General features: G+C 35.9%; 1 protein-coding gene across 4 annotated transcripts in view; it reads right to left on the bottom strand.

Moving 5' to 3' along the window:
* Positions 1 to 22,602, bottom strand: part of NLK (nemo like kinase) — a 156,285-nt gene that overhangs the window by 27,881 nt on the left and 105,802 nt on the right. For all 4 annotated transcript variants that reach the window (XR_010024606.1, XR_010024607.1, XM_063110630.1 and 1 more), the window contains exons 4-5: positions 2,753 to 2,859; positions 911 to 996 (exon numbers count right to left, since the gene is read on the bottom strand). Coding sequence is in view for 2 of the 4 variants with exons in the window: in XM_063110630.1 (XP_062966700.1) it covers positions 911 to 996; positions 2,753 to 2,859 (193 nt within the window). In the remaining 2 variants the exon portion in view is untranslated. The remainder of the gene's footprint in view (positions 1 to 910; positions 997 to 2,752; positions 2,860 to 22,602) is intronic.

Here is a 22,602-nt window from a genome sequence, read left to right as displayed (position 1 = left end):
TTTTCCTTTTCAAATATATCAGTTGAAATGGTAAGAATATTTATTTTAGACTGATTTACCATATAATATTGTATCTATTCATGAAATAAATGGAATTTTTATTTGCTTATACAGAGATGACATAGCTCTAGGAAGGCCATTAACTCTAATTTCTATTATGAGGAAAAAATGGCAGACTTCTCACTATTCAGGAGTTCTGCCAATACATATCTCTATTAGAGTGGGGAAACGCACATATGTGGATTTTGCTATTTGCGAGCCATTCTAACAGAAGACAATGAAGGGTGATACCAGGGAGAGAAGTAAAATTGAAACTGATGACTTGAGATTTGCGGACTACTAAATCTAATTAATCTTATAAACAATTCCTTTTCAGAGGAATAATTAAGGATTGGTGACTATTGTGAAAATACTTGACAGGTGCATATACCTTTTTCTGGCTTAGCATTTTTGATTTTAAATATATTTCTGCTTCCCACTTTGCTACCTCAAACAGCATATAGAAATGTTAGCTGTGCAAAAACACAGACAGTCTTTCTAAAAGCCATACTTTATTCTCATATAAATAGAAGCTTGCTGGTCTAATATTTCCTGATATACACTTCCTTTAATAATGAAACAGTCTGAAAAAAAGTCACCTTCTGTATTCTTCTTTCTATTCAAACTGTAATTCCAATTTCAATGCTTCCAAAACATAGGCAAAATATCATGAAAAAAATATGAGCCATGAATATAAATTAGCTGCTATTGCTATGACTAATGATATTGCTAAAGAAAACTGGGTTCTTTAATTTCTGGTAAAGTAATGAAAATAAACTTAATAAATATTCTTTCCACAATAATATGTTGCTCTTCAGCCTGTCTTGACATTCTGATTTTTCTCAGATGTTTAAATAAATTGAAAATCTACCTTTAGAACACAGTTGCTGTTCACAAGGAGATTCCCTGGCTTAATGTCTCGATGTAAAATGCCAGCTGAGTGGAGATACTTCAAACCTGAAATAACAAACATTTAATTGCAGATACTTAATTCCTTTTACTCAACCAATAATTTGAGGAACTCAACCTTAGAAGGAAAGAGAGTAGAGGATTTAAAACTGTTCCCTAAATTACTGCACAATTAACATTATTAAAAGCTTGACTTAGTACCACCTCAAAAAACTGTAATTTTGCTACAGTAAAACAGAATGTCATCAAAGGTTTGCAAATCTAGAAATAATGTCTATAATTCAAAACAATATATAAGTTTAAGTACACATATACTTCTCAGGCACTAAGGTCAAGATTGACCACAACAATATCCTTAGATTGCTCATTAGTGTGGCTACTGGAGTTCTGCTATTGATAGTCTCAACCTGCAACTCTGAACATGCTCCAACAAAATAATTCCCATTAACCAAGAGGTAGCCTTTCCCAGGACAGACTGGTCACTGACATGACAAAATCCAGGAACTTGCCCAGGTTTGTCAGTAGTATTCTCCACCACTGAGAATCAAGTGGGTAATTAATCATTTAGAAAATATTTTTAAAGGGCTGGCTGGTTAGTTCAGTTGGCTAGAGCACAGCCTTGTAAACACCAAGGTCAAGGGTTCAGTTCCCCATACTGGGCAGCTGCCAAAAAAACAAAAACCAGAAAAACCCAAATAAATAAAAATAAAATATTTCTGACATCTTAAAAGACAGGGGCCTTCAGCACTGCTAAAGGTCACAGCCTCAAGTCTTTTTTGAATAAAATGTAGCAAATCACATTTGTCACAAGTGTAAAAAGAGCCAATATCTTTGCTATTTCCCCCTACCACAGAATGTCAACAAATCCATTAGAGGTGAACTTTCTAGTTTTAATATTGGGTGCTTTACAATCTCTATAAAAAAAAATCTCTGAATTCTATGAGTTCCATGAAAAATTTTCTTTTTACTAGGTAAGAAAGCTGTTTCAGCTTTACACAAGTTTCCATGTATAACAGCAAAATTCTGAAGGACACACCTGATGGTCAGAAGTGTCAATAATGTTGGCCCACAGCCCGTGGCTCACTTGGGAGAGTGTGGTGCTGATAACACCAAGGCCACGAGAGTTCAGATCCCTATATAGGGATGGCTGGTTAGCTCACTTGGGAGAGCATGGTGCAGACAACACCAAGTCAAGGGTTAAGATCCCCTTATCAGACATCTTAAAAAAAAAAAAAAATGTTGGCCCAAATCATTTCTCATTCAAATCAGTGCTCTTTAATGAGCCAGTCTGGAGTTATCTAGCTGGCTGTTTCTATTAGTCTTCCCCATCTGCTTTGGTTTTAAGGGTCATTTTGTTTCTCTAGAGTTGGATTTGGGTATGCAGCCAACGCTCTGACAGGCCCACCAACTACTGTCTTGCAGGATGCATGTCATCCATAGGAGATCCACTCTTCAATTTAGTCATCTGACACCACATACTCCTACTGTGTTAAGAACTAAAGGCTGTTTAGTGGACTTGTGACAAACCATACTGCTTATTTACCTCCCTAGATTAACCCACACAACTGCTTAATGAATTTGACAGGGCCTTCTTTTCCATCACTGAAAATAAGAACTATTTGGCCACCCTTAAAAGGCTCATATTTAACATCAAATACAGAAATTATGAAATATGCTTTGGTCAAAAAAAAAAAAGTGTTTAGGGAAGAAGAAAGGCTTGGAAGTTCAGACTAAAGTTCAAATGAAAAGCAAAACATTTCATTTATACTGATGGTGCCTTTTTCTTCATAAAGAAAAATCTTACCTCGCAAAATCTGATAAAGAAAAACTTTGACATGATCTGAACTGAGTGGTTGAGGAGAGACGATAATTTTATGTAGGTCACTCTGCATCAATTCTGTGACAACATATCTTGAGGTTTTTAAGTTAAGGAGAGTTCAGAGAATTCAGACCCCAACCCCCTCAAAGTAGTCACCAGATCTAAAAAATAACTTCCATTTGCAAGGCTGGAGAAATTTAGGGAAAGGATGTTCTAGACAGCATAACAGAGGTCATAATTCTAGCCCTCACAAGATAAAACAGTGCCAGAATGAAAAAAATTTACATGTTTAAAAGTTAGCAGAAGTAAACAACCCAATGATTTCCCTATAGTCAGTACTATAAAAGAAAAAAAACCAAAGGTAAACATTTTAAATAACAGCCAGGCCAGGAAAAGTGTAAAGACAAAACAGTCTCAAGGTCTACTCAGACATGTTACTGGAGTGTCCTTTGAATCCAAAATGGGGTTGGTGATCTCATCCTAGGCCACCATGGCACCAGTGGAAAATATTACAACCTATCCATCAACAGCGACTTAAATTATTTTATAAAGTACGGTATTCCTAAAAACACATAAAATGATTAGTTCAAATCCAAGTCTCTCTACAATCTTAATTCTTTTATTATTTAACCCTGTATACATTTATGAAACCCCCTTACTAAATTTCAAGCTTCCTATGCTTTGTACTCTGTTGTATCCTCAGGGTTTTGCTCAATCAACACACGGCAAATGATCAAAGGCTAGAGCCAGGGAGGCAGAGATGTGGAATTCAGAACTCTTCGAAGCACATGAGTGTTAGAGACATTAAGGAATCTGCCTTTTGCTATATCTAAAATAGAACAGATTCACATTTTAGCCTGCCTGCAGTTAAGAACTCATTAAAAGTTTGGGGGAATTGTATGATTTAAGTATAACCACCCTTAAGTCAATTTCTATTCAATGTTTTAGCAAAAATAAGTAGGAAAGGGGACAACTTGGGAGCAGGGAGGAGAATTAATAATGATAGCATTTGACACAAACAGTTGGAAACTCCCTCCTCCTTAAGACATTTTTTTTCCAATGGCTTTAGGATACCAGACGGCTTTCTTTCTGCCTCACTGGTTGTTCTTTCTAAGTCTCCTTTGCTGTTTCTCCTCTCCTCTCTTCTCTCTTAACTACTTAATGTTGAAATGCCCCAGGGCTTGGTCCTAGGTCCTCTTTTCTATACACACTCACTCTTTTAGGTATTCAGATCTAGTCCCATGCCTTTAAATAACATCCCTGCTGATGACTCCCAATTTTCTCTCCCTACTTAATCTTCTTTCCTTAAGTGCAGAATTGTGTATCAAACTGCCTATTCATCATCTCCACTGGATGCCTAATTGACATCAGACTAACATGTCCAAAATTGTATTTTCGATCTTTTCTCCCACCACTTTCTAGTTGCAGGCTTTCCTGTAGCAAACCCATCTTTCCAGCAAGTTGCTCAAGACTATAAACCTTGACATTGGAGTCATCCTTGATTACTCTCTTTCTTTCTCAACCCACCTCCAATCCATCAGAAAATCCTATTGGTTCTACCTCCAAAATTTAGCCAGAATTAGGCCACTTCTTATCATGTCCACTGTTACCACCTTGGCCCAAGACCCCTACATTTCTAAAACATAGCAGCCATGATAATTTTTTTACTGTTATATTTTTATTTGGTCTACATATTGACATTTACTTTATTATATAGAAAATATAATTTTTAAGGTTTTTATATTCTGAGATATTTTAATCTTAGATTTTACCATCCAGATTCTTTCCAAAGAAATATTCTAGTTCATAAAGAAAGTCAGTGAGAATATGAGATTTGGCATGTAGAATTTCCTTATAGGGCAGTTTTCAGTGACATGTCAGAATTATTCTGTAAAATGATACAGTTATTACCAGGGTTATATTTAGTTTTTCTTGTTCTTCTTTTTTTTTTTTTGGCAGCTGGCCGGTTTAGGTATGGAACCCTGGACCTTGGTGTTATCAGCACTGTGCTCTAACCAACTAAGATGAGTCACCAGCCGTAGTTTTTCTTCTTAATAGTTTTTATTCAACTTCTTCTTACAAAATTTTTAAATGCCCAGAAAATTTGAAAGAATTAAACAGTGACCACCCATATATATATGTGTGTGTGTGTGTGTGTGTATATATATATATATATATATATATACACCCCTACCATGTAGATTGTACACTTAACATTTTGCCATATTTACTTTATTACACATTATCCATTGCTCTTTCCATCAATTCACCTAATTTTTTGTATGCACTTCACAGAATGAACTTTTTGTATTAAGGCCAAATTATGTCAATCTTTTTAGCTTTCCATTTCATTTTAGAGTAAAAGCCAAAGTCCTTAAATTGGCGTAAAGGGTCATAAATGATCTGGCCTTATTTTACTTCTCTGATCTCCTCTCCTACCACTTTCGTCTTGGCTATTCTCTGAACATGCTAGACATACTCCAACCTCAGGCCTTTGCTGTAGCTGTTCCCCCTGAATGGACTGCACTTTCTAACATCTATTTGGCTAACTCTTTCACCTCCTTTGTATTTTTGCTCTTATCATCTTATCTTTCAAGTGAGGCCTACTATTGTTAACCACTCTAATATTGCATCCTGCACTCCCTATCCAATTGCTACTCCTTCACATACCTTTACTTTTTCTTCTTTCCTTATTACTTACCATCCTATATATGTTACATATTATGTTTATTGTTTGTCTGTATCACTCACCCTGCTCCATGAAAGCAAAGTTTCTGTCTGTTTTGTTCACAAATCTATCCCAAACTCTCAGAACAGTGCCTGCACATAGTAAGTCCCTATAATTTTTCTTGAATGAATGAACTTACATTGAACACCTACTAGGTTTCAGGCACTCTGACAAATACTTTAATATATCATCTCAACTGATTTTCATGGCAACCCTATAAGGTAGGTGTTAAAACCCCCAGTTTATAGATGAGGAAATTGAGGCTAAAAGAAGGAAAGTAACCTGCCTAAGATTATAAAGCTTAGATATGACCATGTCTAAAATTGCTTCAGTGGTTCTACAGAATTTTGAATTTATCTTTTTTGTTTTGAGTAACATTTTTTTTAAAAATTGTAATAAAATGTACTAAATGTTCACTGTGTTTTTATTTATTTTTGGCAGCTGGCTGGCATGGGGATCCAAACCTGTGACCTTAGTGTCACACGGCTGCACTCTAACCAAGCCAGCCCTCAACTGTGTTCTTTATAGAAGAATGTCAGCTAATAAACAGAAGCGATGACAGAATTAAGGGGAAAAAAAATCATTATTTTTCAATCTCATGAAATCATAGATCTAGGCACCAACAATGGCTGGTAAAACCACTGGAAAGGGAAGAGAATGAGACTGACATTACCGCAACCCATCATTCAGTGATAGCATCACTTAACGTGGAACGAGATATTATGTCCTTGTGATATGCACACCACACCCTAGAAAGTATTCATACCTAAAATACCCTTAATTTGAATATAATCAATTCTCTAGTTCTAATCACCAGTTTACTAGAAATATAGAGAATAAAAAACCAAAACACCATGAAGGAGCAATAAGCCAACTATACAACGTGGCTCATTCTTCAGGAGAAATTTCCCCCAAAAATCAATGACAACCTCCCCCTGCCCCAAAAAAAGGTGGGGTGGGGGGAAAAAGGCAAGCAGGAATGTTTGGATATAAGAAAATCAAGAGATATAATAACAAAATCTAAATATGTGGACTTTGCTTAGATCCTGGTTCAAAAAGAGAGATCTTTGAGGCAATCAGGGAACGGATATTAAGGAATGAGTTAATTTTACTAGGTATGATAATAGCATAATAATTATGTTAATTTTTAAGGTCCTTGTCAGTTAGAAATGCAAATTTAAGTATTTATTATATTATCGTCTCTACTTTGGTATATTTTTAAACTCCATTATTCAGTTGGTTAGAGCATGGTGTTATAACATCAAGGTCAAGGGTTCAGATCCCTGTACCAGCCAGCTGCCAAAAATAAATAAATAAAATAAAATAAAATAAAACTTCACTATAGAAAACCGGGGAAATACAAAGCAAGAGAATATAAAACTACGTAGAATTCTACCTCTTTGAAGTAACTTAAAATGTTTTGATGAACATAATGTGTTTGCTTACATATATGTATATTTCAAATAAATTGGGATTATAATATGCACATGGCTTTGAGGCCTATTCTCTTAATTTAATAAAATATAAGCATATAAATAAAAACAAGCAAGGGCACCCTGTCATTATTTTTTTGAAAGGAAAAATTTTCTTATTGAAATGATTTTGACTGGAACCCTGGCATTAAATGGTTTAATAAAGCAGGATTTTTGTGACTGTACAGTGTTCTACTATATGGATATATTATAATTAACTTAACCAATCTGTCATTGTTGAAAATCTAAGTCATTTTAATAAGCTTGAAGTGAGGGGACAGATAGTGACAGGTTGGTTAATAGACACAAAATTACAGGTAAACAGAAAAAATAAGTTCTACTGGTGTACAATTGACCGGGAATCTATAATTAACAATGATACTGCATATTATCAAACTACTAGAAGAGATCAAAAGTGCACATCACAGAGTAATGATTAAGCTATGCAATGATGAATATGCTAATAACCCTGATCAGATCATCACACATTGTATACATGTATTGAAAGATAACTCTGTACCCTATAAATATGTACAATCAATAAGTTTCAATAAAAAATTAAGAAAATAAGCTTGAGATAAACATCCTATATATATAGCTTTATGTGAATCTAATTATTTCCTAATGATAGATTCCTCAAAGTGGAATTATGATGTTAAAGGAGGATCATATTATATATTTTTAAAAAAATTTAAAATACTGTGAACATCTTTCCATGGTATTCTATATTCTTTCATATCATTTTAAGTGTTTAAATAGTATTCCATTTTATGTAATATGTCATGAGTTAAGCAATACTCTACCACTGGATGTTTATGCTATTACTGCTTCACTATAATGTAGCTCTGTGGGAGTGTTCAGAACTTTATGGTATTGTTTCATGAAGGACCCTCGATTATGTTAGATCCTCTCTTGGATTAATTCATTTCTATAGAAAAAAGCTCTCCAATCTTCTGTCTTAGGAGGTATATGCCAGGCTGCCAGGGTTGTGTGAGTGTGGCCAGGAGCAGATACCATAGCTCAGCATGCTGTCTCCAGGGAGTAAACGTTTAGACTCCTGCAGGTAGGGGAAGAGGATCTGAACATCTTACTACTTCTTATGCAGGCCTGCAACCAACCCATCCTGTGTGTAGGCCCACCTGTATCCCTACTTTCTGAGATACTTTATGCCTCTAATTCCTGAGCTTTTTTGATTTCTACAGCAAGAACAAACCTGTTTATGGGTTCTCATTACTGCCAGCTCAGGTTTCTGCCCCTCTAGTCTGACTTTTTAACACTTTACTGGCAGGAGGGAGTAGTAGTAAAGATTTGTTTGTTTTATCAATTGTGTTTTCAGGTTGAAAACTGTTTACACGTTTATTGGCCAAACATATGTGTAAGCATGAGACAGAAAAAGAGGAAAAGCGAGAGTGAGGGCAAATTGTTCCTGACCTCTGCTCAATTTTATACTGGGGTAAAAATTTTTATTTGTAAGACTGCTTCACATATTAAGAATATTAGCCTTCTTATATATCTGAAACTATTTTCCCACTAGGAAATCTTAACCACAGGATAGACAGATGAAAAAACTGCTATTTGCATCATTAAGTTTTCTTTTTGTTTGTTAGCCCAGGGAATGTATTTTAAAGGTTCTAAAATTTGTAGCACCACTTTCAGAGAAAGAGGAACGGGATTCAAATAAACAAATAAATGAATATGTGTTGTGATCTGCATCATTAAATCTTAATCAGAAGTCTTGATATTCTTGAGTTGTTTTTGTTCCAAAAATCTCAAGGGACAAAAACAAAGGAACATTACACAGAAAAAAACCAAAACAACAAAACAGAAAAACTTCACAACTGCCGTCACTGTATTAAGTGTTGTTGCTATGGTCTCAATGTTTGTGTCCCCCCAAAATCCATATGTTGAAATCCTAATCCCCAAGGTAATGGTATTAGGAGGTGGGGCCTTTGGGATGGGATTAGTGCCCTTATAATAGAGGCCAAAGGTAGCTAGTTAGTCCATTCCACAATGTTAGGTTACAGTGGAAAGACTATGAACCAGGAAGCTGGCCCTCACCAGACACCAAATCTGCCAATGCCTTGATTTTAGACTTCTCAGCCTTCAGAACTGTGAGAAATAAATTTGTTGTTTATAAACTGCCCAGGTAATATTTTGTTATAGCAGCCAAAATGGACTAAGATGATTGTCAACATGTGGTTTAAATTCAAGAAAGAAAAAAAATAAAGTCCTAAAGAAAGAGTATGAATTACTTATCTGCATGGAATGTCATGTCTGCTGAGTTTATTGACAGTTTTTTGCTCCTGACGGGACTGAAAAGTTCTTGCATGGATGTGAGGAGCAAGTTATATTCTATTCTGCCTTACATATCTACAAAACTGGCAGCCACATTGTGATGCCAGAATCTTTACTGTTAGCAGTGACAGTTTGTATGCATGCAAGTAGCAGAGAGAAACATCTTAATTTTTAAGTTATCAGGTTGAATTCATAGTGCTGGCACTTGGAAAATCCTGCTTTGACTCATAAAAGGAACCAATTGATACAAAAGCCAAAAACAGAGAATAAATTTGAAATAATGTCATATGCTTTCTTCTAACAGTGACTACATTTTGAAAGAAAGAAGAAAAAGAAAAACATTGGCTGGCTGGAATGAGTACTGTTCTAACCAGATATTTTATAACTACTTATTTCAGAAAAATAATTCTGGAATTTCATTTAGCATTACAAAACATATTAGGTCAGGGTGTTGTTCACCCGAAACCTACTGGATTTGAACCAACAAACTGGACTATTTTGATCAACCACAACAACAATTTCACACAGTTTAACTTAATACAAAGGATTACCAGATATCAAAAAATTGAAAAGGCAGCAAGATTTAAAATAGTAAGTCAATTCCTCCCTACTAAGATCACACACATGTGTATAATTTCTCACAAAATATAAACCAGCAGGTATTTCCTCTGCTAAACATAAATGACTACATCATCATGTCACAGTCTTCATAATCTATGAACTTGACAAAACCTTTCATTAGACCTTCTATTATAATATTTAAGAAAGGAGAGTTTTAAAAAATGCTTCCATATTTCTGCTTCTCGAGAAGATGACAGATTGGGTTAAAAAAGAATAGGGGCAGGTTAATAAACCCTAATTAACCAGAAAGTCCAGGGCAAACAACACATAGAGCTCCTGTCTACCTTTACCATCTTCTGTTCACCTTTGTGCAGAGATGCTTTCCCTCCATTAAATATCTTTTAAACATAAAAGACTGAAAAAATTTAAATACAGGATTTTTACAAAGTAATTAAAACAGCCACTTGGCAAAGAATAAGTTTTGTCAAGCTTTAGCTTAGCAAAGTAAGTTCTTAGGGGGAATACATTTTTCACTCCATAAAGCAGTTTTTTTCTTCACAAAAACAACCCAACAACCAGGCCAACCCTTAAAAATTTTCTTTGGAAAATATAACTCCTGAATTTGAAGATTTAACAATATAGCTGCCAAAATTTAGAAGCAACACACACCTCTTTATGATGAGGTTTCTGCTTTGCTCTGGCAGAAATCCTCTGAAGTCTCAATCCCCAGCATAATGTATCCCAGATGTCTCAACTAGTTGCCATGCCAACTAAAGCAGCTTAAATTAAATGAAGGCCTGAAAAGACACCTGCATTACTCCAGGTCTGTTGCACATTAAATAAAGCTCTCTTGTCAGGGACTCAGAGGTGCCATTAACTTGAACAGCATCTATCTGATTATTGTTTCTGACTAATTTAATGAGGGTCTCCAAACAAGACTAAAAACAGGGTGCTCTTTTCCTCTCCTGGTTCTTCTAAATGGGACAGCCTCTCTAACAGCTGATACACCCACTGGGTCAATGACTTTGCTGTGGCGTTTTAAGTTACAATTGGGCAAAGATAAACTATAGGACCAAAGTCAACGTTTTCAAGAGAATATTAACAGATTAACCATTTCTCCTATTAAACTCATCATTAAAAATATAATCATTAAAAACACACTGTGCATGGTATGCCTACCTCAAAGTAATTTGAACAGCCCTGCTATAAAATAAATTGCTGCTGATTGCAGCAATTAGTTAAGTAGCTCCATGAAATAAGAGTTTCAAAATGTACTGATTTGCTTCAGAAAAACGAATGATGCAAATGAAAATTACAAATGTATTGGGTGATGGGGGTAGCATAGCAGCTCTGATGCCTCAGGTGCCCAAGAGACACAATATCGTCTCTGTTAATCTTTAAAGGGTTAATCTTTTCTTTTTTATTTAATTAATATTTCAAGCTCTTTACTGCTTTCTCAAATACTAGTCACTTAAGATCACTTAACAGAAACACAAGCCCAGGCAATAGAGGTTATATGATTTACCCAAATTCACCTTCCCAGTCAGTAAAAGGCCAAGACTTGCTTAGGTTCCTGACTCGTGGTTCAGTGCTCTCTCCACCCCTATAGTAGCTTGCCTTTACAAGTCTACTACTCCCATTTTTAACCAAATATCATCACAGTATGCAGATTACTTTGAAATAAAGGATAACTGATTTACTCTTAATTATGGGCTATGAGAAGAAAAGGAGAAAGAATATTAACGTTTTTTGAAGCTATTACGTGCCACTTTATATATCATCTCATTTAATCCTCATAATACCTAATTTGTAACTACAGTTGTCCCTCAGTATCCATGGGGGATTAGTTCTAGGACCTCCTGCTGATACCAAAATCCGAGGACGCTCATGTCCCTGATATAAGAAGGGGTAGTATTTACATATAACCTACATACTTCCTCCTGTATACTTTAAATCATCTCTAGATTACTCATAATACCTAATACAATGTAAATGCTATGTAAATAGTTGATATAATGTATTGTTTAGGGAATGACAAGGAAAAAAAGTCAGTACATGTTCAGTACAGACACAAATTTATTTTCTCCAAGTATTTTCAATCTGAGGTTGGTTGAATCCATGGGTGTAGAACCCACAAATACGGAGGGCCAATTGTATTCCTATTTAAGAGATGAGCACATTGAAGCCGGGAGAGGCTAAGCTGCTTGACACAGAGCTTGGATACAAGCTGTAATGTTTCTGAAGTCTGTCCTTTTACATGAAATTATAATGCCTCAATTTGTCTACTATTAAGAGAGAAAATAAAATACGTGAGACTCCTTTACTCACAAGTTGCAAAAACCAGGTTTCAAGCAAAATCAGAAATTCAATATTGCATTAGATAATGTAGCTTTTAGAATTCCTCCTTTGCCATGTGTTTTCAAATGGGATGTCACTCTCTTCATCCTTCAACAAATTCTGGATAGTAGCATGTACCAAATACCATTCCAGGTACTAGAAATGCAATGGTGTACAAGACAGTCTACGCTCTCACTGAGTAACTCAATAGCTAACAGGGGAAACAGACAATTAAGTAACTGCAATAGATTCACTGAAAGATTACAGCAGTGTTATGGCTGTTAATCACACAAAGTCCCTTAGGCACTGCTTTGGAATTGAATATGTCAGACTTGCCACCATAGAGCCTACAGGAATAAGAGAAAGTAGCACAACCAAGGCATATTCTCCAAAAGAGATAAATCTTCAAATTATCGGAATTGCCAAATTACAATAACGACAGATATTTTAACTTTTAAACATGTGAGAAGCCATCAAGAAAAAGGACTTTTTCCACTCCTACAAACTTCTAAATTAGATGAACACATTAATTGGCAATTTCTCAGTATTTGTAAAAACACTTAGAAACCCACTCACATTTGGTTTCCTAAAATAGTTCACCTTAAAAAAATTTTTAAACCACACGAAAAATAACAAAAATTAAAATTTTGGACTGCTTACCATGTGCCAGACACTTCTCTAAGCACTTTGTATGATTACCTCAATGTATCTTCACAACACAAGTAGCAGGTTATGCTAAAGAACTAATTTTTCTTTTTGAGTTTTAGTCTTTCCTTTTGGAAGGAACTGAATCCAAACACATCTGAAGTAATTGTCCCAATCCAAGCAAGTACTCATTCATTTCTTCTAGCAGCTGAATTTTAGTCTTAGTTCTGTCACTGGGAGAACACCACCTTAAATAAGAAGCAGTCACACAGTTTGCTGAGGGATTATCTCAGCTTGCTGAAAAGTATTTTGCAGCTACTATGTACCACTTTTAACAGAGGTCACCTCATTTAATACTCATAACAACTTGTGACTATTCCCTCATAACAGATCTAGATTGCCAGTGAAGGAATGTCAGGTTGATAAGTCAAATAATGATACCCCTTTTGCCAATAACTGAAAAATACAAAGGTTAAATAAAATCCTAAGAGGCAAGTTTTCCTACCTTATTCTCTTTGCCTCTGTCTCCTACCTCCTGAGTATTCACTTCCTTCAAATCTCACTCCTTTTACCCTTGTTTAGTCAAATTATAAAACTAAATTTGACAATTCAAGAAACATTTTCCCTGCACCTATGAATTATAAATGCTTACTTAAATAGCTTCTTGAATAGCTTCATATTCCCTATTAACTTTTAAATAGATGAGGGAAACTGAAAAAATTAGCACGTGTGTGTGTGTGTGTGTGTGTCTGAATGAATATGTATAAAACAGACAAGGGACTACCGGCTAATTTTTCATTTATGGTGGGGTAGAACGCTGGGCTGGGATAGCGGCGATTGACAGGAAAATGAAAAAAATCTCTAAAGATTGCTGAAAATATAGCACAAGCCTTTGTGGGAGGTAAAAGTTAAAAATATATGCTTGGGAAAGATTAGATACAGTAAAAAAGAAATAACAATCTCTAGTTTCTGCTAAATGAAATCTGCCACAGAGGGGGGTATTAATTTTGCTTTTGGTTACAATCTTCTTTTTTTTTCTTTGCACAAAGTTTTATTTAAAAATCTTTTTCATTTCTTTCCTTCTTTTATTTAAAAAATCTGGATGTTAAAATTATGAAAGCATATCACCATTAATGGGTTATCAATTCAACTTTAATGACATGACATTCTTTAGAATAATGCACACCAGCATCAACAGCTGAGCTGTTAGTACACAGTGCTCAAAGATAGTAAGCAGGACATCTGCTAAACTCCCACGGAAGTTGTTAAGGAAGACAATGCTTTCAGGGAAGACAGAATTTGACGCAGGAAAAAACAAGAAATATGGAATCTTCTGATGTTCAAGGAAACAAGATGAGAAAATATCAGAGGTATCAGAAAGGCAGAGAAAGAGAGGAGTGCTTAGAATTAAAAACAGGTTGTTAAAGAGGACACACAAAAAATGGAAAGACATGACATGCTCATGGATTGGAAGAATCAATATTGTGAAAACGACTATACTACCCAAAGCAATCTAAAGAGTCAATGCAATTCCCATCAAACTACCAATGACATACTTCACAGAAACAGAAAAACAATTCAAAAATTTATATGGAACAACAAGAGACCCCAAATAGACAAAGCATTCTTGAGCAAAAAGAACAAAATGGGGGTGGGAGGTGTCACACTCCCTGATTTCAAAATATACTACAAAGCTACAGTAATCAAAACAGCATGGTACTGGTACAAAAACAGATACACAGACTAATGGAACAGAACAGAGAATTCAGAAATAAATCCACATACCAACAGCCAACTGATTTTTGACAAAGGAGCCAACATACATTGGGGAGAGGACAGTCTCTTCAATAAATGGTGCTGGAAAAACTGGAGATCCACATGCAGAAGAATAAAACTAGACCCCTATCTCTTACCATACACCAAAATCAACTCAACATGGATTGAAGACTTAAATGTAAGACCTGAAATTATAAAACTTCTAGAAGAAAACATAGGGGCAACACTTCAGGACGTAGAACTGGGCAAGGATTTTATGAATAATACTTCTGAAGTGCAGGGAACAAAGGCAAAAATTAACAAATGTGATTATATCAAACGAAAAATTTTCTGCACAGCAAGGGAAACAATCAACAGAGCAAAAGGACAACCTTCAGAATGGGAGAAAATATTTGCAAACTATGCATCTGACAAGGGATTAATATCCAGAATATACAAAGAACTCAAACAACTCAATAGTAAAACAAAACAAATAATCTGATTTAAAAATGGGCAAAGAAACTGAACATTTTTCTTACATTTTATTTTGTCAATATACAATGTGGTTGATTATTGTGGCCCATTACCGAAACCTTCCTCCCTCCTCCCTCTCCCCCCTCCCACCCAACAATGTCCTTTCTGTTTGCTTGTCATGTCAACTTCAAGGAATTGTAATTGTTATGTCTTCTTCTCCCCCCCCGTTTTTTTTTTTTTTTTTGTGTGTGTGTGTGTGTGTGTATTTATTTTTAGCTCCCACCAATAAGTGAGAACATGTGGTATTTCTCTTTCTGTGCCTGACTTGTTTCACTTAATATAATTCTCTCAAGGTCCATCCATGTTGTTGCAAGTGGCAGTAATTCATTCGTTTTTATAGCTGAGTAGTATTCCATTGTGTAGATATACCACATTTTCTGTATCCACTCATCTGATGATGGACATTTGGGCTGGTTCCAACTCTTGGCTATTGTAAAGAGTGCTGTGATGAACACTGGGGAACAAGTATACCTTTGACTTGATGATTTCCATTCCTCTGGGCATATTCCCAGCAGTGGGATAGCTGGGTCATATGGTAGATCTATTTGCAATTGTTTGAGGAACCTCCATACCATTTTCCATAGAGGCTGCGCTATTTTGCAGTCTCACCAACAATGTATGAGAGTTCCTTTTTCACCGCAACCTCGCCAGCATTTATCGTTCAGAGGCTTTTGGATTTTAGCCATCCTAACTGGGGTGAGATGGTATCTCAGTGTAGTTTTGATTTGCATTTCCCGGATGCTGAGTGATGTTGAGCATTTTTTCATATGTCTGTTGGCCTGTTGTATATCTTCCTTAGAGAAATGCCTACTTAGCTCTTTTGCCCATTTTTTAATTCGGTTTCTTGTTTTCTTCTTGTAAAGTTGTTTGAGTTCCTTGTATATTCTGGATATTAATCCTTTGTTGGATGTATATTTTGCAAATATTTTCTCCCACTCTGTTGGTTGTCTTTTAACTCTGTTAATTGTTTCTTTTACTGTGCAGAAGCTCTTTAGTTTGATATAATCCCATTTGTTTATTTTTCCTTTGGTTGCCTGTGCTTTTGGGGTCGTATTCATGAAGTCTGTGTCCAGTCCTACTTCCTGAAGTGTTTCTCCTATGTTTTCTTTAAGAAGTTTTATTGTTTCAGGGTGTATATTTAATTCTTTAATCCTTTTTGAGTTGACTTTAGTGTATGGTGAAAGGTATGGGTCTAGTTTCATTCTCCTGCATATTGATATCCAGTTCTCCCAGCACCATTTGCTAAAGAGACAGTCTCTTCCCCAGTGTATAGGCTTGGTGCCTTTGTCAAAGATCAGATGGCTGTAGGTGTGTGGGTTGATTTCTGGATTCTCTATTCTATTTGACTGATCAGTGTGTCTGTTTTTATGCCAGTACCATACTGTTTTGGTTATTATAGCTTTGTAACATAGTTGAACAGACATTTTTCAAAAGAAGACATACAAATACTCAACACCATTAGTTATCAGAGAAATGCAAATCAAAAGCACAATGAGATATCATCTGACCCCAGACAGAATGACTATTATCAAAAAGACAGAAACTAACAAATGCTGACAAGGATGTGGAGAAAGGGGAACTCTTATACATTGTTGGCCAGAATGTAAACTAGTACAGCCATTACAAAAAACAGTATGGTGATTTCTCAAATAACTACAGAGTTACCATATAATCCATACCTCTATGGGGTATATACCCAAAGGAACAGAAATCTGCAAGACGAAAGGACACCTGCACCCCCATGTCTATCACAGCTCTATTCACAACAGCTGGAAGCAACGTAAATGTCCTTCAACGGATGATTAAAGTAAATATGGTATATATACACAATGGAATACTACTCAGGCATAAAAAAAAGACTGAAATTCTGCCATTTGCAGCAACATGGATGAGCTTAGAGAAAGTTATGTTAAGTGAAATAAGCCAGGCACAGAAAGAGAATACCATGTTTTTGCTTATATGTGGAAGCTAAAAAAGTTTATCTTATGGTAGTAGAGAGCAGAACAGTGGTTACTAGAGACTGGTGGGAGCGAAGGGATAGGGGGAGATGGGGAAAGAGTGGTCAGTGGATACAAAATTGTACAGAGATAGGAAGAATGAGATCTAGTGTTCCACAGCAACATAGGGAGACTACTCAACAACAAAGTACTGTGTATCTTTGGATAGCTGGTCTTGATGATGTTGAATGTTCCCAACACAAAGTGACAAATGCTTGAGGTGATGGATATACTAAGCACCCTGATATAATCACTGCACACAGTATGAATGTATCCAAACTGTACTCCATAAACATATAATGTTTATGGAGTTTGTGTAATTATCATGGGTTTGTGTAATTATCATGGGTCATTTAAGAACAGTAAATTAAAAAGAAAAAGAAAAAGAGAGAGAGAAATAGAATAGTGGTTACCAGAGGCAGGGAAAGGGATGGGGGAGAGGGGCCCCAGGAAATGTTGGTAGACCAGTATAAAGTTATAAAGTTACAGTTAGAAGGAAGAATAAGTTCTGGTGCTCTAGGATGACAATAGCTAATGTCATTGTGTTGTATATTTCAAGATAGCAAGAAAAGAGGACCTTGAATGTTACATCCACAAAGAAATGACACATATTTAGGTGATAGATATGTTAATTATTCTGATTAGACCATTATACAATATATGCATATACTGAAACAACATACAGTACCCCATAAACATGTACAATGAAAAAAAAACATTTAAAAAGTCTCAGACAAAAAACAGGTTTGTGTAATTTTCTCTGATGCAAAAAGGATTATGGGCAAAAAGACTAGGAAACTAACCTAGAGCCTGGAGCCAACTACACCTCAATGGTAAGCCAACCCTGACCTCTTGCTCCAATTAAGACAAATTTGTACTATGATCAATATTTGTTTAACCTACCTTTATGATGTTGCATCTAATTTAGGAAATAATTTAAGAATGCATAATTATCAGCCTCATGCCAGATATCCTGACCACCCCGTCAAAAGTAATTCTGCAGAAAAAGTTACACAGTCACCACAGAAACAAATGCTGACATCAAATTCTGACCTTCAATTATGCATAAGATGATTGAGTACTTTTCTGTTTTTAGGAAGTCATGATTACTCAAGCAGTCTCAGAGGCTGCAGGACTGGTGCCAACAGGATTTTTGCTTAACCATCATCATTAGCATCAATAAACACCAACTGGGTACTAAGTGGGTGTACAGAGCATGCTAACTCAATGACAAGACAGAGAAAAAAGATGGATGAATGTAAGGCAACAGTCAAGAGGTTAGAAAAAGGATGACACTGATAAGTAAAAATCAAGTAGAGAGGACAAGAAGGAAGCAAAAAGGCTAATGTACAGGGACACAGAAGCTTGAATGGAAAAGAAAAACAGCTGATATTTTATTGCAAGTTTTCCATGTGTTAGGCATCCAGCTTTAAATTTATTTTGCTTCACCTACGCCTGATTCTCTAAGGAGTAAATCCTATTACGATTCCCATTATACAAATGAACAAAGAGGTTTAGAGAGGTGAAGGAACTAGTCAAAGGTCACAGCTAGTATGCAGCAGAGGAGGCACTAGATCCCAGCCCTGTTCTTAACCTGTACTACATCCTACAAAACACGAAATCTCAGAAATATAAAAGCATTAAAAAAAGGTAAGAACAAAATAATTGTACTTCAGAAGGAAGAAGTCCTGAAAATTGATTTTTAAAAAAATTTATTTTTATTTTTATTTTTTTTCTTAATTTTATTTTATCGATATACAATGTGGTTGATTATTGTGGCCCATTACCGATACCTCCCTCCCTCCTCCCTCTCCCCCCTCCCTCCCGACAATGTCCTTTCTGTTTGTTTGTTGTATCAACTTCAATGAATTGTAGTTGTTATGTCTTCTCCCCCCCCACCCCCGGTTTGTGTGTGTGTGTGTGAATTTATTTATTTACTGAAAATTGATTTTTAAAGTGAGGAAATATCCCTGTACAGTCCAGCTGCCAAAAATAAAAAATATAAAGAAATAAAATAAAATAAGGAGTTAAACAGATTCAGCAGTGGAAGGGAGTGTGGTGTAGGCTTTGGAATCAAACTGAATGGGGTTAGAATCTCAACTCTGCCACTTACTAGCTTGATAACAATAGGCAAGTTAAAAAACTTCTCTGTTACTGCATTTGTAAACTATGCACAATGACACCAACTACATTGAGTTACTGCCAGGGTATAGACATATGAATTTAGAACCACATATAAATGCCTGGCACATAGGGGACAGGGATTAGGTGACAGCTATTGTTACAGGAGGGAGGAAGGGTACTGAGTTTATTAAACATCAACATGACAGATGCTATGCCAAATGTCCAACATACATCAATTTACTTATTCCTTGCGACAGCCCTGTGAGGAAGAATATTACCTCTGTTATCACTGTGGAAACTAAGGCTCAGGGAGGAGTATCAAATAGCTTTTTCAAGGTCAAAAAGCCAGTAAGTGGGGGGAAGTACCAGGATTTGAACTCAGGACTGCCTGATATCAAAGTCCATGGCCTTGACTGTGCTCTTACTTCTTCCCAACATTCTCCCCCAGGAAAAAAAGCAAAAACAAACAAACAAACAAACAACCCCCCCCCAAACATATATATATATATAAAATATAATTTTACACACACACACACACGAAACTGGCAACCACTCGAAAAAGTTCCTTTAAAGCCACTGCGATCTCAAAAGGGAATGATCAGAAAATCTCAAAAGAATATCACCACTGAAGAAAGAGGAAAATTTTATTCACTTTTTTTTTTTTTTGGCAGCTGGCAGGAATGGGGATCTGAACCTGAGCTAACTAGCCAGCCTTTCACTTCTTATTAATGCAGTCTCATGTATTTGTTTTGGCAGTGAAAAACAATATGCTCATGACAGTCACATTCATTCAGAATTCACTCATATGAGGACAAAAAGCTCTTTCTTAGACCAAGAAAAGTTTTCTACAGGACATATTATTTTGAGAAATACCTACAGTTGGTTTTGGACAGATTGGAAACTCGAGGCAGCAATTAAAAGTGCTAATCTCTATGACTTCTGGCTTTGGTAAAGGGCTTATGGTAAGTCTTGAGCTCAGAGTGGTAAAATTAGCTATCAGAGAATCTTGCAACTGATTAATATTCCACATACCCAAAGGAACAAAAACACATACAAAAACCCAAAACTTTGCTTATTCACGCAAATCATATTTCCTTTGGAAAAACGCCACTTCAACTTGACCCTATTTTTTTTACCTCTAAGTGACATATCAACAAGAGAAAATGACTGTCAAACACATAATTATTAAACTCACTGCCAATTGTGCAATTTAGTGCTTTTGATTCATATTTAATAATGACATGCACAGAGTATGCAGAGAGCAAAGTAATATAATACGCAGCCCATAAATAAATTGTACTCTGGCTAAAATACAGATCTGTGCTAGTGTGCTGTAGGTCTACTAAGTTTCCCAACATATCGCTCTCAAATAAATTGAGTTGATAGCACGAGACTGAGCTGGTCTACGAAGCAGCTGAAAGCAATGAAGGCAGGTCTGATATTTATTTAGTGGCTTATGAAACCTGTAGGTCTCTATGTAACACATGCCTTCTGGTGTCTAGCAATCTTAAAAAATAGAAATAAAGCCAGAACAGTGAAATATGACAAAAAAAGATCAGATAAATACAGTCCCATGAGCGTTCCTAAACTCTCACACCTGAATTAAATATGTCAAGAGGCTAAAAATCAGAAGGTTAACCAGAAGGTTAAGCAGTTCAGGAGAATGATAATGGGGTTATGAGGCTTTTCAGAAGCTCAAATTAAGTGTGGATTTGTTGTTATTCAATATTACCTTCTAATAGTTGGGAGCCCTGGCAGCATTTCATTCCCACCAGCTGGGAAGTTTTAGAAGTATATTTATTTTTTAATGAAGAGGTAAAAAGGCCAGATTTAAGCTTTAGATTTTTTTTTTTGGCTTCACCTGGAATACAGATGTTTCAAAGAGCTAACATGAATAAGTTGCTCCAACTACAGTGACTCTCCTTGTGCTCGCTTCGGCAGCACATATACAGTGACTCTCCTCACAGCAGAGGGAGAAAAAATTCCAACTGTGAGTTAGAACTTTAAACAGTTCTTAAAAACAGCCTCAGGATTTGCTATACTCTAAAGCCCAGGTAATCGTTATGCAGACACGAAGGGTGTCTAGGAGAACTAAAAAAGGAAATATGACTACTACTACAGGACACAGGAAGGAGGGTGGTTCTTGGGATCTCAGGCTGAAAGAGAAAATTATATCATATATGAGGGTACTTCAAAAAGTTCGTGGAAAAATACAATTAAAAGATAATATGAATCTTCCCAAGAACTTTCTGAAGACCCCTCATATTTCTAATTAATAAGAAACGTTTGGTAAAGCCAATAGAAAAGGCAACAAGAAAGGCAAAATGTGTATACAATCTGAATGGAAGACTTAGGGGTGCTAGCCAGTTATATATTGTACCTTCTGGGAAGAAGAGGAGACAAGGTAAGAGAATATGAGGTACTGAGGTTAACAACCAATTACTTATTAACGGTTAACATCTTATTTTGAAAAAAATTCCCCTTTACGAATATAAACAGGTTAGGTTTGTTACTGATAAGCCTTAATGAAAGTTCATTTGTTTGTGCTATCTGTTGGTAGTGGGCGTGGCATACTTTGCATCAGAAAGTTCACAGGAGTTCCTACTTTCTTAAAGCTTTACTAAGTTTTACTTCCTCTATAGAAGTAGTAAGTACTAATGCCTTCCGTTACTACTTTTATAGCACTTACTAAGTGCCAGGCATTGTTCTAAGTAAATCTGTCTATCTATCCATTCCCATCCATCCATCTCATTTTAATCCTTAAAATAACTCTAAAAGGCAGATACCTTATTACTCTAACATTATTAATCAGGAAAGTGATACACAACGAGGTTAAGAAACTTGTCCAAGATCACAAGAGTAGTAAGAGACAAAGATGGGATTCAAATCTAGGCATTCTGGTTTCAAACTCAATGGTCTTTGTCAGTACAATAGATTTTTCCTTCTATTACCTCAAGCTAGCAGAATCCTGGCTAGGTAGGCCTTGAACCAATCATAAGGAGTTTGAAATGAACACAGGATGAGGAAGATCTTGTTCCTGTTTCATAATGTGATAGTATGTCACCAAACTCAAGATTGCTGCTGTCAGGCAGCAGAACTGAGGGATTACAAAGAATGTGGCTGGCAGAAAGAATAAAGAAGGTGACTAATTTTAGAGACTGCTGTGAATTAGGCTCCAGTACCATGAACGTGTATTGCAGAAGCCACAAAGGTTTTATAGAAAAAAGAAAGACATTCAGCTGGTCAGTTTCTTAATAGAATATTCTAGGAATATGGATGAAGGTCAATTTTGCACATTCCCATATTCAGGCCTGCCAACCCAGCCAATGACTTAGATTTTCCCCCACTTCTCTGACAAAAGAGAAAGAACAAAACTGATTCATTACA

The sequence above is a fragment of the Cynocephalus volans genome, chromosome 10 (genome assembly GCF_027409185.1).
Source record: "Cynocephalus volans isolate mCynVol1 chromosome 10, mCynVol1.pri, whole genome shotgun sequence".
Classification (NCBI taxonomy): domain Eukaryota; kingdom Metazoa; phylum Chordata; class Mammalia; order Dermoptera; family Cynocephalidae; genus Cynocephalus; species Cynocephalus volans.
The sequence above is the reverse complement of the archived record's forward strand: the minus strand, read 5'-3'. Positions and strand labels throughout refer to the sequence as shown.